Genomic DNA, 16215 nt, shown 5'->3' on the forward strand with positions numbered 1-16215 from the left:
CAAACGCAGCAGGAAACGCATGAAGAAACAAGACAAAAAACAAGCATTGGAACAAAACAAAACAAATCTGCTACGGCAGAAACGACGTGGGAGACAAAAATAGAAGACAATGGAGCAAGCACAAAAGGGCTGGAGCACCACCAATCTATACCCAGCCAGTACAAGGGAGGTGGGCTCATGGTGTGGTTTGGTAGTGGGGGAAAAATAGAGTCTATATTTGGTTTACTGCCATAACTTCTTTTGAGAATATACCTTGCTGGGATGGTATCTTACCCAAAAGAAGTAATAGATGGTTGAGACCATCTGATGCATGCCATAGAGCTAGGTAGTAAGGTAGTCCAATCCTTACCCATTTGAACCTAGAGGTAGAGGTATACAACAAGAACAAACAAAAAAGAATTTTGTCGTAAAATGAGTAGTGGTGCAGCAAACACGTACTGAGCAAAGGCAGTGGTCGGGGCAACCAATGGGTTAGTGGGTAATCCTATAAAGATGCCCACAACAAACCAAAAACAGTTGGTGAAGCCCTAGGGGTAAAAGGGAGAAATCTCATTGAATTAGCTCACTATAAAAGGAGAAAAGGGGGAACCCATGAGAGGGAGGCAATAAGTACGGGAGACCCAATGGGAAAGGGACCCAAGAGAGGAAGCACCTAAGAAAAAAGACCCAAGTGAGAAAAACAACTTACGGCAAGAGAGTAGTAAGGAAACTAAGAGTAAAAAAAGAACAAAGAGAAAGAAAGAAAGTGGTAAAAAGAAGAGAGAAAACACGGCAGGAATAAGGGCATACATCAATAGACCATATTTTTCCTCCCTCTTAGCAAACCCACTCTTTGAAGTCTCCAAAAAGTAATAACTAGTAACCATTTAGGCCTATTCTCCAAAATGCACAACTTTGATGGCAAGAGCCTATGACAAGGTTGTTCAAATTGGAGTTTGGATTCCTTCTTGGTTTACTTATTTAATAGGAAAATTCAATATTTGATTTCGATTTCAAATATATTTGATTTCTCTCATTATAACTTATATCTGCCGTATTTAGTCATCCTGATGTAGCACGTTTTTATCACGATTACCGCATCAGTTGTCTGCTGTGGTATTTTTACTTGTTGTACTGGTTATTCTGCTGTAGTAAATTTTTATTATATTTACCGTGTTAGCTATTATACTATCTAAACCTTTCCTGCCGAAGCTTTCTTCTTTATTTTTGTTATTACGTGTTTTAATTTTGACCCATTATCTTGTCATAAGTATATATATACATATAACTTATTTCTCATGTTCTGCAGAATGTATTTTATAGATGTATATGTGAATACGTATAAGTATATTTACGAATATGTGTATGTATGTATTTGAGAATATGCTAACCCATGTAAGCTAACATTTGCTTGATTGGTATTTTCTTTGGGTTTTAGATTTGTTTATGTTCAGGAAGTAGAAAAGTATTCTTGCAGTAAAAAATGAAGAGTAGTCATTCACACAGTAGAAAACTTAACTGCACGGCAGACAGCCTTATTAGCACAGTAGAAAGCTTAACTGCACGGCAGACAACTTTATTAGCACAACAGAAAGCTTTATTAACACAGCAGAAAGCTTAACTGCACGGCAGACAGCTTTATTAGCACAATAGAAAGCTTAACTGTACGACAGACAACTTTATTAGTACAGCAGAAAGCTTAATTGCACAGCAGAAAGCTTTATCGCGTAGCGAACAGTTTTACTACACAACAGACAGTTTTACTTCATAGCAGAAAAGTTAGACTTGCGGTAGAAACTGGAGAAAAGTTCCTTCTGTAGCAGAAACAAGGAATAAGCCCACTTTGCAACGTCTTCCCTTGGACTTGGACTCAACATTTGCGCACAAACTGGCAACAGCAGAATGGTACTTTAGAGTCCATTCCGTGGAGCGCCAGGCTTAACTTCCTTCTTAGAAAAAGCCTAGACCAAGCGTTGTATCAAAACGCATGTCTAAGGTACAAGAAACGTAAAAAGAACCCCCGACATTAGTTAAGGCATCCTTTTTTCTTCTCAACCTTGAAAAAGACTTGCTAAAAGAGTTTGATATGATTCTGAGGCAAGAGGAGGAGCTTTGGGCAATGAAATCCCGAGTCAATTAGATGATTTAAGGGGAGTGAAAGACAACCTTTTATCATGCCTTAACGCTGATCTGTAGGAAGCGAAATCAGATTTTGGCCATCAAAGATGCAATGGGGGAGTGGATTTATGAGGAGGTGGAAGTTAAGGCATTTATCAGGAACGTATTCAATGATATCTATACAACTTCCTTCTTTAGTGTCTCTCGGTCAGATCCCTACTCTATCCAATGGCAAGCTAGCCTCACAGAGGAGGAAAAGATTAGCATTAGTGGGGGGCATCAGATGAAGAGGTTAAAATAGCTTTGTGGTCCTTGAAGGCTTTTAAAGCCCCGGGGCTGAACAGGCTTCATGCGGGTTTCTATCAGAGACTTTGGTTGACAGTGGGAAGGTCGGTGACGGATAAGGTTAAGAAAATTTTTACAGGAAGAAGAATGCAAGATTACTTGAATAGAACACTTATTGCTCTCATTCCCAAGATCCAAGGCCCGGAAACTCTGGGGAACTATAGACCCATAAGCCTCTGCAACTCAGTGCACAAGTTAGTGACAAAAATCATTGTGACTAGACTGAGACCTTATTAGGGAAGTTGATTTCCCCTCTTCAAGTAGCCTTTGTGTCGAGGAGGAAGGGTATTGATAATGCAATTATAGCACAAGAAGTCATTCACACCATTAGTAGAAAGAGAGGCAGAATGGGGTACATGGCTTTGAAAATTGACTTAAAGAAGGCGTATGACAAGCTTGAATGGAATTTTATAAGAGACAGAGCTAATCTCCCAGAGGATCTCATTGACATCATAATGAGTTGTGTCTTGTCCGTGTCAACATCCATTATGGTTAATAGAGAAGCCTTAGACCCAATATATCCATTGAGGGGGATTAGGCAAGGGGACCCCTTATCCCCGTACCTTTTTATCCTATGTATGGATTTTCTTGGGCAACTAATTGAAGAGAAGTGTAGTATGAAGGAGTGGCAGCCAGTTAAAGCCTCAATAGGTGGCCCGACATTCTCCCATTTACTTTTTGTCGATGATGTAGTTTTATTTGCTAAAGCGGACTATGCAAATTGTGCAGCCATTAGAGAGGTTCTTGATGTCTTCTGTGGTGTTTCGGGACAAACTATTAGTGAAGCTAAATCAAGAGTGTATTTCTCACTTAATATGGATGATGCTACCAAGGAGGCCCTTTGTGATGTTTTGGGTTTTGTCTCAACTCCGAACCTTGGTAAATATTTGGGTATTCCCATTAAGCATCCCAGATCATCTTCCCAAAACTATAATTTTGTCTTGGATAGAGTTAAGCAAAAGCTAGCTGGCTGGAAGGCTAATATGCTTTCCATGGCTGGTCGAAATGTCCTCATTCAAGCCTCCTTAGCAATAATCCCAGCCTATGTCATGCAATGTGCCCACCTTCTGGGGAAGATTCTTGATGGGTTGGATAGGGTGACCATAAATTTCTTATGGGGTACATCAGAGGCAGCAAGGAAGATTCACTGGGTTGGGTGGCATAAAGTGACCATACCGAAGGTTAGAGGTGGTCTTGGCCTGCAAACAGCCAAGGGGAGGAACACTGCCCTCCTTGCTAAATTGAATTGGAGATTGCATAATGAAAAAGACGTCTTATGGGCAAAAGTGCTTGATGCAAAGTATTGTACTAGTAGAAGGTGAAATTCAAGTATTGCTAATAGACTTCCTTGCTCAAGGATTTGGGCAGCCATCAAGAAGGGAAGGGAGGTTTTTATGAAGGGTAGTAGGTGTATGGTTGGTAAGGATAGCCAGATCAGCTTTTGGTATGGAAATTGGACTAAACAAGGTCCTATTGGACAGTTGATACAAGGACCATTAACTCAAGAAGCATCCATGCTAGAAATCAAGGATGTGATTCAAGACTCGGGGGGGAACTAGAGTAAGCTGCCTTTTGAATTTCCTCTGGATTGCAAGTTAATGCTTCAAGCTATTCCAATCTCCTTTCAAGGAAGAGGCAATGACAGATTAGCATGGGTGGAAAATCCTAGGGGCATTTTTGATTTGAAAAGTGCGTATGGGATAGCAATGGGAGATGATACAAATATGCCCTTCAATGCATATTGGATTTGGAAACTAATGACGTTAACTCACATCCAGTTTTTTATGTGGAAATGTGCCCATAATAGTATTGAAGTGAAGGATTGCCTAGTAGGGCGAGGGGTGGGTAGTGATAATTGGTGTGTTATATGTCAAGGGGGTGCTAAAACCATACTCCAAGCCTTAAGGGACTGTCCATGGGTTCAACTTACCTGGAGATAGCTAGGAGTGCAGGACAGCAACCATGGCTTCTGGCGGTCAGAGTTAAAGGATTGGTTGAGTTTAAATGGGAAGTTAAGTAAGAGTATCATTGATGGGCATCCTCCCTGGAAGTTGCTATATTCCTTTGCTGTCTGGCATATCTGGAAGAGCAGAAACAACTATGTTTTCAATGGGAAACCAGTAAATCCAAGGTTGGCTACTGAGATAACTAACCAAGCAATGGAATTCATGTATTGCTATTTGTCTTCTAAAGCTTCTAATGGCAGAATAAGCAAGTTGGTTCGATGGGAGAAGCCACCAAACGGCTGGACTAAATTGAACACGGATGGGACTTCTTTGGGCAATCCGGGTGTAGCAAGCTGTGGTGGTATTGTGTGAGATGAAAGAGGCAACTGGGTGGCCGAGTTTTCAAGGAGGATCGGGATTACTAATAGGTTCGAGGCAGAGCTATGGGGGCTGCGGGATGGGCTTACTGTGTGTAGAAATTTAAATATCTCTTCACTAATAGTTGAATTAGATGCTAAATGGTGGTTGATGTTTTTCACAATGTTAATTATGAGAATAATGTTCTTTCTCCCATTTTTTTTTGGACGTCTATAAGCATCTCATGTCCAGGTTTGATCAGGTCCAAGTTAATCACATCTATCGTCAAGCTAATAGTTATGCAAATGCTCTTGTTAGGATGGGTGCTAAGTAGGATAGTAGCTTTTTTTTTTTCCTTGTTTGCTTGAGGACATTAGAAGTAGATTGGAATTTGATGGTTCTAGTTTGTACTCGGTCAGACTTGGCTCTGACCTGAACTCTGTTTGTTAGCTTTAATATATTCGTTGTTTAACTAAATATATATAAATGAACTAATATTCCAACTCAATTATACATTAATATATGAACTAATATACATTAATATTGGCTTTTATATAGGATTGGAGGAAGAGCTTGTTATTTTAAAAAAATATTAATTATATAATATATTTAAAATATATATTAAATATATAGCTGGGTCGGGTCGGGTCGGGTTTGACGGGTTTGGAATTTTATGACCCGAACTCAACCCGACCCGCTATCAAAAAAAATTTGTAACCCAACCCAACCCACCAAGCCCTAAAAACCAACCCAACTCGATGGGTTGGGTTGGGTCAGATTGGTTTTGGCAGGTTGACGGGTTAACTGCACACTCCTAATATCAAATAAAGTTGATATTGATTTCCTTGTACAAAAAAACAGCATATATTTTTTTGACCAAATATTGTATAAAAGTAAGTTTGAGCTGGAAAATATTTATAGCATATGAACTGGATTAAAAAAAAAAAGTACATCTTACTTGTAAAAAAAACTACAAATAATTTTTTTTGACTAAATATTGTATATAAGTAAGTTTGAGCTAGGAAATATTTATAGCATATGAGCTGGATTAAAACAAAAAACAAAAAAAGTATATCTTATTCTTCTAACGACAGTTAAATGCTTCTAATCTTTGTTGGACAACCTTTTCTATTGATCTACTAAATGGCTCCAATGTACTCCAATATGCCAATCACATCAGGTAACAACAAGTTATTAATTTAAATAGAGTTAGAATTGGTTTGGATACAGTTTATTTTGTTGAAAACTAAAAACTAAAAATACTGTAGCAAAATAATTTTTAAATGTGTGAATAGTGCCGTGTGACCCATTTTTAATGAAAAAGATGCTGAAAAGTAAGGTTTGTAAGCCCCGTGAACAGTGCACGGGACCCATTGGTGTGCGCTATTCACCGCTTATTTTACTGGTGTGAACAGTGCACTCACAGAAAAATAAAAAATCAAGGCTTAAAAAAAAAAAAAAAACACAAAATGCAGATCCAAACGCCACCTTAGTATTGTTTTATATCATTTGCATTATTTTCTCCAACTCCAAATATAGTTGCATGTGCATAAAAGCCAAGGATAATTTTAGAGCATATTATATTTAAAAGTGTTGAGAGATAAATATCTTAAGAATATTCTTTAAGTAGCTAATATAATATAAACCTTTTGGTTTAAGTGGTGTCTTTATATGTTATATTTACTACTTAAAGAATCTTCTTAAAATAACAAAAATTAAAATAATATGTTTTCGAGAAACATTTTCCAAAATACCAAGTCAAATATAATGTTTTTTTAATAAAAAAATTGACTACAGCTAATGAAAGCCAAATTGACTATTTAAAAGTCACCTAAAAACTCTAAAAGGTCTTAATAATCAACTACAGCTAATGAAAGCCAAATTGACTATTTAAAAGTCACCTAAAAACTCTAAAAGATCTTAATAATCACTAGTCGGCAAAACTTGGGAATCTATTCTTACTATCCGCTAAGAATAGTAGCTCATCACGCGTTATAGTCAGCATTATCACAACAGTCTGTTTGATATGCTAAAATTAACTGTTAATGTCATCTTTAACTTGCCTAATACACTAAAAAAAGGGGTTGCTTTACTTCTCAAGATGCACATCACGATGAGGATGCCCATCTCCTATATGTATAGGGAAAATGTATCCTTTCTTCCTTGCCATTTGTCAATCTTCCAAAGCCATTGACAAAGAACGGTTTTTGATTTGTAAAAAACATGGCCTTAATACAGCAAAAAAAACTTATCGCAATCACGTTTTTCATTCTAGAGACTTTTATATCTGGAGCCATGTCCCGCAATTTTCCTGATGCCCCCCTTTACGAGAGATATGAACAATGGATGGCTCAGCATGGACGCAAATACATTAACAGTGTAGAGAAAGAAAAGCGTTTCAATATATTTAAGGACAACTTGGAATATATTGATAAATTTAATAATGGTGGGAATCGCACTTTTAAGCTAGGCGTCAATAAATTTTCGGACTTAACAAGTGAAGAATTTCTTGCCTATTATACTGGATTCAAGATTTCTACCCAACCAAGTTCTCTCAATGCAACAAGGTTTAGGTACGAAGCCCTTACCGAAGAACTTCCAGGAACTATGGATTGGAGAGAGAGAGGGGCTGTTACCGACGTAAAGAACCAAGGCACTTGCGGTAAGAGGATCATAGTATCCAACACTCTTCAGTCCCGTACTTATTGTTATCATAAAAATAGTTCACTTATTATTGTTGATTCTTATGCACGCAGGAGCTTGCTGGGCCTTTTCAGCAACGGCAGCAATAGAAGGGGCCATCCAAATCAAAACTGGCAACTTGATTTCTTTGTCTGAGCAACAACTAGTGGACTGTTCAAAAAATGGCAATGTTGGCTGCGGAGGTGGTAACATGAATAATGCCTTTCGCTATATACTACAAAATAACGGAATAGCCACTGAAGAAACTTACCCATATCAGGAAGCTGATGGAACTTGTGACCAGCAAGAGGCATCTACTATTTCAGCTCAGATAACTGAAATTTTAAGTATAAGTCCCGGTGATGAGGCACAATTACTTCAAGCAGTGGCCACCCAGCCAGTTTCAATTGGCATTTCGTCTAGTCCAGATTTTCAACATTATGAAAGCGGCGTTTTCACAGGACAGTGTGGGACCGATTTAAACCATGCCGTTACTGCAGTTGGGTATGGAACGAGTGATGATGGTATCAAGTATTGGTTAATGAAGAATCAATGGGGGCCCGATTGGGGTGAGGGTGGCTATATGAGGATTCAAAGAGACTCTGGTGTTGGAGGAGGTCTTTGTGGCCTTAGCTCGATGGCTTCCTATCCAACTGTTTAGGCACCCCAATGGTGACAGATCAAGTCACCTATAAGAATAAGAATTTCTCTCTCTTTCACTACTATACGTATGTTAAATTTGTTTTGGCTGTGAATATTCATGTACTTCTACTTGTAATGTAAAAATATGGACACTAATAAAATAAACAAATAACATACGTTTGGTTTTTGAAAAGATGACAATTTATTTGATAATTCGATAATTTGGATTGATGAAATTTGAACTTTAAATATCTTTGTTTGAAACACTAAGAAGTGCAAGTGCTAACCAATTAAGTTGTAAAACTCTTGATAAGAGATGACCAAATTTGAAGTTTATGACCCAAAATAAAACTTAGGTACAATTTCGATGTAACTTAATTCTTATACCTTAGATTCTCCAATTAAATTCAATCACTTGACTATAGTAACTAATGAAATATAAATAACGTTAATATTTTTCTAAAGACAATAAACTCAACCATGTGGCTCATTGATCAATGCAATCACCTTATTGAATTTATTAAGGAAGTCTAAATACGAGAAATTATACAGTCTTCTGGTGGACCACGTCATTTGTCCATCATTCCACTAAAAAACTTCTACTTGTTTAAAATTGCTGAGTCAATAATTAGTTTATGTTTAAAAAAAAAAATTAACTCAGCAATTTAAATAAGTGTGAGTCTTTTAGTGAAATTGTGGATTACGTCACTTGTCCACCATGTGGACCTTATAATTTCTCCTAAAACACCTAATGAGCTAAACGGATGTACCTAAATTTTTTTCAAAATAAAAACATAAACGGATGTTTTTAAATAAATTCAATCAAACAAGAAATAAATGGATCAACACAACCAACTTTTAAATCATAATTTTCCTACATTAAAAGGCTTGATCCAAAAGTATCTTTCAAAGTGATTTCCAAACTTGTTTTCAAAAAGTAAAAAGGTTTTTCAAAAGTATTGTTTGTTTCCTACCGTGTATCCAAAAAGTGTTCATAAAACACATAAATTTTCAAATTTTCTTTACTAAAATATATTTCAAGGAGAAAGTTTCTTTTAAAAAATCTCATTGAAATCTTTTCCCTACAAAATTTTTTCCAAAACCCATGAAATTTTCCTTATGACTTTTTTTTTTTTGGTGGCAAAAACACCATTTTGTTCCCTACATTTTGAGATCACAGTCGATTTGGTTCCTACATTTTGGTAGCAGTCAATTTAGTCCATGTTATTTTCAAATTGTAATCAATTTGGTCTCTATCATTTATTCATTAACGAAAAATGCCTACGTGGCAAACGATATGCATTGTTGGCACACTTAAAGGCTTGATCCAAAAGTATTTTTCTAAGTGATTTCCAAACTTGTTTTCAAAAAGTAAAAAAGGTTTTTCAAAAGTATTGTTTGTTTCCAAAAGTGTTCCTAAAACACATAAATTTTCAAATTTTCTTTACTAAAATATTTTCAAGGAGAAAGTTCCTTTTAAAAAATCTCATTGAAATCTTTTTTCTGCAAAATTTTTTCCAAAACCCATGAAATTTTCCTTTGAATTTTTTTTTTTGGGGTGGAAAAAGGCCTAAAAAGGGCTTCTCTAGTTTTTTTTTTTTTTGGCGAAAACACCATTTTGTTCCCTATATGTTGAGGATACAGTCAATTTGATTTCTACATTTTTGTAGCAGTTAATTTGGTTCCTGTTATTTTCAAATTGCAATCAATTTAATCTCTACCATTTATTCAGTAACGAAAATGCCTACGTGGCAAATGATGTGCACTATTAGCACACTTAAAGCTTACGTGGCATATAAAATAATATTAAAAAGTACCAAATCAAAATTTTTATAATTAATAAAAAGCTACGTAGAGAAAAAAAACCTACAATTCTAAACTGATTTTTTTTTTTTACAGAAAAATTAAAAATGAATTAAAAAAAAAAAACTCAAAATTAAACACATCAAGATCTTAGAAAGACCTGGCAAACTTTGTTTGTGTTTGGATCTAAAGAAATGCAAAGGATCTAGATTACCAACAACTGAACAGAGAGAATCAAACCAATTCAACCTTTGATATACTTATACATCGCTGAAACATTTGGATGCAAATGGATATGGGTTCTTTACTTTCAGATATGAGGAGAAGATGAAGTCTGCAGCAGAATTTGGTGGATAAAAATATTTGACGTGATTAACGGTGTTATTAAAATATTGTTTTTTTTTGCCACATAACCTGCCACGTCATAGTCACTAGCTAGATCTATTTATATTTCTATTTCATTTACCCGTAGTATTTTTCTTTTCTTTCTCCATTTTCGTTTCAAGCTCACAATCTTTGGTGTAGCCTCTTTCTCTTACTTATGTTTTTTTTTTTTTGGGGGGGGCCTTTCCGTTTCTTTGATCCTGAACAACGCAACAGAGCTTCACCATTTTTGACAACCAAAATTTTTGCTAATTCCTAGATAAAATAAAAAAGGACTCCACAACGTTTGAAAGATAAAATAAAGACTTAATTGGTTGCCCACTACACTCCTAAGTGAAAGACCTGATAGAAATCAAATTGAAAAATATAATATAAATACTAAAACTAACTAAACACTTCCAATGAATAAGCTTGATTCACGCAGATAATAGCATAATTTTGCATATTTATATAATTATTAGAAAAGTATTATTATACTTATTTTGAGCTAATTTATGCATTTTATAGTTGATTTTGGAATAATGCTAAATAATCAATTTTGTGCTTAATTGAATTTTAATGCGTGACTTTGTCTTTTGTAGGATAATGAAATTAAATAAGTGGATTTGTGTAAAGAAAAAAGCAAATGGATTTTAATTTTACAAGGGTCATGATGAAGTCAAAGAAGGCCAACCCAATTAAATTCAAGTCTAATTAGAGCAAGGAATCAAAGGAAATTTGCACCTAATCCAAGCCCAATTCGGATTAAGATTCTAGCTTGCGTACCAGTTAGTATTTAGAGCATAACGTTTGGCTCAGATGTCCAATCGAGATGATTCAAGTTGAGCTGGAAAGCTAACTTATAGGGCTACAACTTTGTAGTTTACTAAAAGTCTGAATTCTGAAGTTAAATAGGCCAAAAAATTCGGTTAATTGAAGCCTAAAAACCTGAGATTTTCTCCAAACAGGCATTCAACTTGTAATATGATTTTTTGACCTATTTAAAGGTTCTTTAGGGAAAAATTCAGAGGAGAGTTCCTATAGAACATAATTTAGATTTTCTTAAAGTTTTTTTACAGTTTTTAGAATTTTATTTGTATTATGGCTTGCTAGAAGCCTTGCTAAGGCAAGGGGTGAAACCCAACCGTTTATTGGTATGTTCTTAACAATTATTTATTGGTTTTAATGCTTATGTTTTTTATTTTTTTACTCATATAGAAAAGTGTTTAGTTCTGTATAATCCTTTGATTTATCGTAGACTTCAGGCACATTAAATGCGTAGTATTCCCTGCGAACTAATTCACTAGTTTTGTTTTGCCTAAAATCAATCAATTGCATGAAACTACCTTAGACAATTAATTCTTGAGTTTTTATTCTTAAATCACCCGACTAAGATCATCTTTCGTATGAATTTTAGTTGAGTTATAAAATAAATATTATTAAGGCTGCCAATAGATGTGTTGTGTGTGGATCTCTAAACCTTAGCACTTTAATATATTGTTATTTTTTCTCAATTTAAATTACCTTTACTAAACTATAAAAAATCTCTTCAGTTAAAGTTTATTATTTTAGTTTTATTCTATTGTGGTTTGCTAATCAATTCCCTTTTCCTTGTGTATTCAACTTCAGATTTTTCGAGTTATTATTTCGCCACAATCTTGCACTTGAGAGCATTATTTAAGTTGCAGCACACACTACCAACCCTTGAGCCAATCCCACAATATGTATGTTATTCTTTTGTCAAGATATTCAGTTAAATATCTTGACAAGAATAACATAAATATTTCAAGTTTGGAACGATGAGTCGATGATAGCGCGGCTCCTATTAAGACTCAAACTATTGACGAGCTTCACTTGCTATAGAAGAAGTCTGCACCCACCACCTAAGATTTTACAAAATCTTCTCAAACTCATGGGTCTCCACCTTCCAATCTTCTTGTCGTCATTACTAAGGTTGCCGCTCTCACTGTCAGTGTCAAGACTATCTCCCTCTGGGGATTGCCTTTATACGATCCCACATCAAGTAGTTGTGTGTGTGTTTCTCCTTATAACTCACTCCGCGCAAGTAACTACCGCATGCAATATTGCTTGTGGCGTGTGAGTTTAACGAAAAAAAAAAAAAGACTATCTCCCTCTTTGTGCTCTAGTGCGACTAGGGATTTCAAATTTTCAATAACAAACGTGGGTAATAATTTCATTCGTGAGTTAGGGATTTTGATCCCATAAATTACTCACTTATCTTTTTTTTTTTAATAAAAAAAAATAATATTATGTTGCATGTTAGTCTACTTGGCCATTAATGTAGCAATAAACTATATTTTTGTTTTAGCCGTTTGCCATGTCAGTAATTTTTATCCAAGAGATAATAGTAGGGACTAAATTGACTTGGCACTGAAACATTAGGGACCAAATTGACATAATTGAAATGTTAGAGATCAAATTAAAATATGGTGTAAAGAATATGGACCAAATATGTAGTTTAGTCTACATTTAATAAGGATTTTGGTATTTTCTTCATATCTCATCTGTTTTAACTTTGATTTTGGCATGTGAATTGTCGCTTCGAAGGAAATTCCATAATCTTCAAGATGGTCCAAAATTAACCTTGATTGGACTATCAGATCCAAAAGTCAACATTTTGACTAGTTTGGTCCACATTGGTCAATATTTGCCAAAAAATTGTTTGTTTTGTTGCCCAACTAGCGTAAGTAGGATTTTTTCACATTGTTTCCAACTTTTGGTTTTCAAAATTCATGGTTTTCACCCTTTTTTTGAGATTTAAATCACCATTTTGGCATGTTAATCGCGATCAGACAAAATACGATATCGGCACCCCTTTGTGGATCTTTCTTTGTTGTGGGTATTTAAGTGACCATTTTGTTGTGGGTATCTTCTATTACGTGTGGATTCCATTTGGCCATGTGAGTGTCGCACCATTTGAATAGTCATCAACCATTGTCCTCTACTTTGCTGTCAATCCTTGAGGATTGGATAAAAGGCGTAGTTGGTCTCCCTTACGACAATGGTTTTGGGTCATTAGTTATAAATTATGTTTTAATTCATTTGCGGTTAATCCTGACTAGACCTGTACACGCGCAATGGGAGGACTTTATATCATTCATTTTCCTTTAGCACTTTTTTAATAAAGGTTAATATTTCTATTTTCCTCATATATATATAAAAATAAAAAAAAAAAAAAAAAAAAAAAAAAAAAACTCCATTTCCTTCAACATTTTTTTTTTTTTTTTTGATTCTCAACTTAAGATTTCAATTAATACGAAAAGAAGTCATATAGAGAACATCATGCTGCACTTGTGCAGCAATTATAGGTGGGGTATCCTCCACCCATATGACCCTATCTATTACAAATTTGGCATGCCTTGCCATAATGTGAGCTGCAGAATTTGACCTTCTGCAAATATGAGAAACTTTCCACTCTTCAAAACTTCGAAGATCCACAATTAAGCCCTCTATGACCTTTTGGATGCTACTCGGTGCTAAGTGATGGTCCCGAATTGAGTTAACCACTATTTGAGAATCACTCTCAATGATAATTTGTTTAAGGCCAAGATCCCAAGCAAGCCGAACCCCCTCTTCTACCGCTTTAGCTTCAATCTCTAATGCACCCAGGGGTAGCTCCCATTTTTTACTCATTGCTCCCATAATTAGACCATCTTCATTCCTTATCACCACACCAGTACCGCAGCCTTCCAAACTCACCGAAAACAGCACCATCTGTGTTAATTTTATACCATTCTTGCCTAGGAGGGAGCCATGGACGGATGGACTTTGAAGGGAGCCTCAACTGTGGTTGTTCCTCCTGCTTAATTTCTTCTACATAGTCAGCCACAGACCTGATCAAGTCCTCTTTATTTTTACATTTTCCCTCATAAGAAACCAAGTTTCTATTACTCCATAAGCTCCACGCAGTCACAGCGAATTTAGTCCAATCAACCTTCGGGTGGGATTCCATTATCTCCCATACAACGTCGATGAACTCGCCTTGTGGGCCTTGTAACCATGGGAGTTTAATTTTAGTTCCATTCCATATGTCTTTTGCAAACTGGCAGCCCCATAGGACATGGCCCGAAGTCTCGCTTTGACCACACAGAGCACATTGATCTTCACACCCTACTCCCCTATACATAAGCCGATTCTTTGTGGGGAGGATATTTTTGCAAGCTCTCCACATAAAATGCTTTATTTTATTTGGACAACTCAGCTGCCAAATTACCTTCCAGATGGACCTCATCTTTGAACTATCTGAGCTACCACCAATGGCAGGTCGGGAGTTCCTTTCTTTCAACCATTTTTGCGCGACCACATAAGCACTCTTTACTGTAAACATTTCGTGTTTGGTCCATGCCCATATGAAAGAATCTTCAGGCAAACGAGAGCTTACCGGGATTCCCAACACAACTTCTGCTTCCTGAGGGAAAAAAGAACGCCTGACCTTAGCAATATCCCAACATCTTCGATCAACATCAATCAGATCCAAGACGAGCACTGCTTCTTGATGGGGCTGCCTTGGGCTAAATACTTTGAATGATTCTGGTCTTGGGATCCACTTATCATCCCAGATATTTACCTGTTGTCCATTCCCAATATTCCACCGAGATCCCTATACAATAATTTCTTTTGCTGCCATTATGCTCCGCCAAGCATAGAAGGGTCTTCGACCCAGCTGAGCATGTAGGAAAGAAGCCTTTGCAAAGTATTTTGCCTTGTACACTCTATGCACCAAAGAATTTGGATTTTTCAAGATTCTCCATCCTTGTTTAGCTAAGAGCGCTAAGTTGAAGGCCTTTAGATCCCTAAAGCCCAAGCCCCCCTCAGCCTTTGTCGTACATAATTTCTCCTAAGAAACCCAAGCCATTTTCCTCTCCTTCTCCTTCTGGCCCCACCAAAAATTGCCCATCAACGAGTTTAGGTCCTTACATAGTGACTCGGGCAACTTGAACACACTCATTGTGTATGTGGGAGTGGCTTGTGCAACGGCTTTGATAAGGACTTCTCGGCCTGCATTGGACAACAATTTGCCTTTCCACCCAGCAATTTTTTGTCCCACTTGGTCTTTAATCCGGTTAAAAGCTTTCCTTTTCCCCCTACCTACTAGTGGAGGCAGCCCAAGGTACTTCTCATGATGCCTAACAATCTCCGCCCCGAACACTTCCTTAATGTGGTCTTGCACCTCCCTATCCGTATTCTTGCTGAAATATAAGGAGGTTTTTTCCTTATTAAACTTTTGCCCCGAATCACGCTCATAATCCTCCAATACCTTCAGCACCCAACCACACTCTGTCACCGAAGCTCTACAAAAAATGATGCTATCGTCCGCAAATAACAAGTGTGAGATACTCGGTGCCCCTCTACTCACTGCCACCCCTTTGATATGCCCATCTTTCTCCTCTTTTTTCAGCATTGCCTACAGCCCCTCCGCACACAGCAGGAATAAATACGGCGAAATTGGGTCGCCTTGCCTCAAACCTCTCGATGGGACAATTTTTCCTTTTGGCTCCTCATTGATTAACACTGAATATGTCACCGTACTGACACACATCATCATTAGTGCAATCCACTTCTCATGGAACCCCATTCTCCTCATTACAGCTTCAAGGTATGACCATTCAACCCTATCGTAGGCCTTACTCATGTCAAGTTTCACTGCCATTAACACTTCCTTGCCTTTTTTTCTTTGATCAATACAATGCATTGTTTCGAATGCCACAAGCACATTATCTGTTATTGATCTACCAGGCACGAAAGAACTTTGAGATTCATCTATCACCTCCCTTAGGATCCGCTTTAGCCTATTCGCCAAAACTTTGGAGATAGTTTTATACACCACATTACATAAGCTTATAGGCCTGAACTCAGTCATTTTCTGGGGGGAAGCAACTTTCGGAATAAGACATATATAGGTTTCATTAAGTTCACAAGGCAGCACAGTAGAATTTAAGACTTCCAACACAAAACTAAT

The 16215-nt window shown here is 36.7% G+C and overlaps 2 protein-coding genes across 2 annotated transcripts; one reads left to right on the forward strand and one right to left on the reverse strand.

Moving 5' to 3' along the window:
• The first annotated feature begins 6968 nt into the window (after positions 1–6968).
• LOC142635272 (senescence-specific cysteine protease SAG12-like) lies at positions 6969–8088 on the forward strand. The gene is made up of 2 exons (XM_075809459.1): positions 6969–7407; positions 7502–8088. Exons 1-2 carry the CDS (start codon positions 6969–6971, stop codon positions 8086–8088), a joined length of 1026 nt encoding a protein of 341 aa, XP_075665574.1.
• Positions 8089–13502: 5414 nt separating this feature from the next.
• Positions 13503–13898, reverse strand: LOC142635273 (uncharacterized). The gene has a single exon (XM_075809460.1). It carries the CDS (start codon positions 13896–13898, stop codon positions 13503–13505), a length of 396 nt encoding a protein of 131 aa, XP_075665575.1.
• Positions 13899–16215: the final 2317 nt, after the last annotated feature.

Source organism: Castanea sativa, chromosome 5 (genome assembly GCF_040712315.1).
Source record: "Castanea sativa cultivar Marrone di Chiusa Pesio chromosome 5, ASM4071231v1".
Classification (NCBI taxonomy): Eukaryota; Viridiplantae; Streptophyta; class Magnoliopsida; order Fagales; family Fagaceae; genus Castanea; species Castanea sativa.

Excerpts from the sequence above, each read along its gene's own strand:
- LOC142635272 (XM_075809459.1), top strand. The coding sequence starts at position 6,969 with ATGGCCTTAATACAGCAAAAAAAACTTATCGCAATCACGTTTTTCATT. Across the intron at positions 7,408-7,501 it reads AAAGAACCAAGGCACTTGCG|GAGCTTGCTGGGCCTTTTCA; the intron begins GTAAGAGGATCA and ends TTATGCACGCAG.
- LOC142635273 (XM_075809460.1), bottom strand. The coding sequence starts at position 13,898 with ATGGGAGCAATGAGTAAAAAATGGGAGCTACCCCTGGGTGCATTAGAG.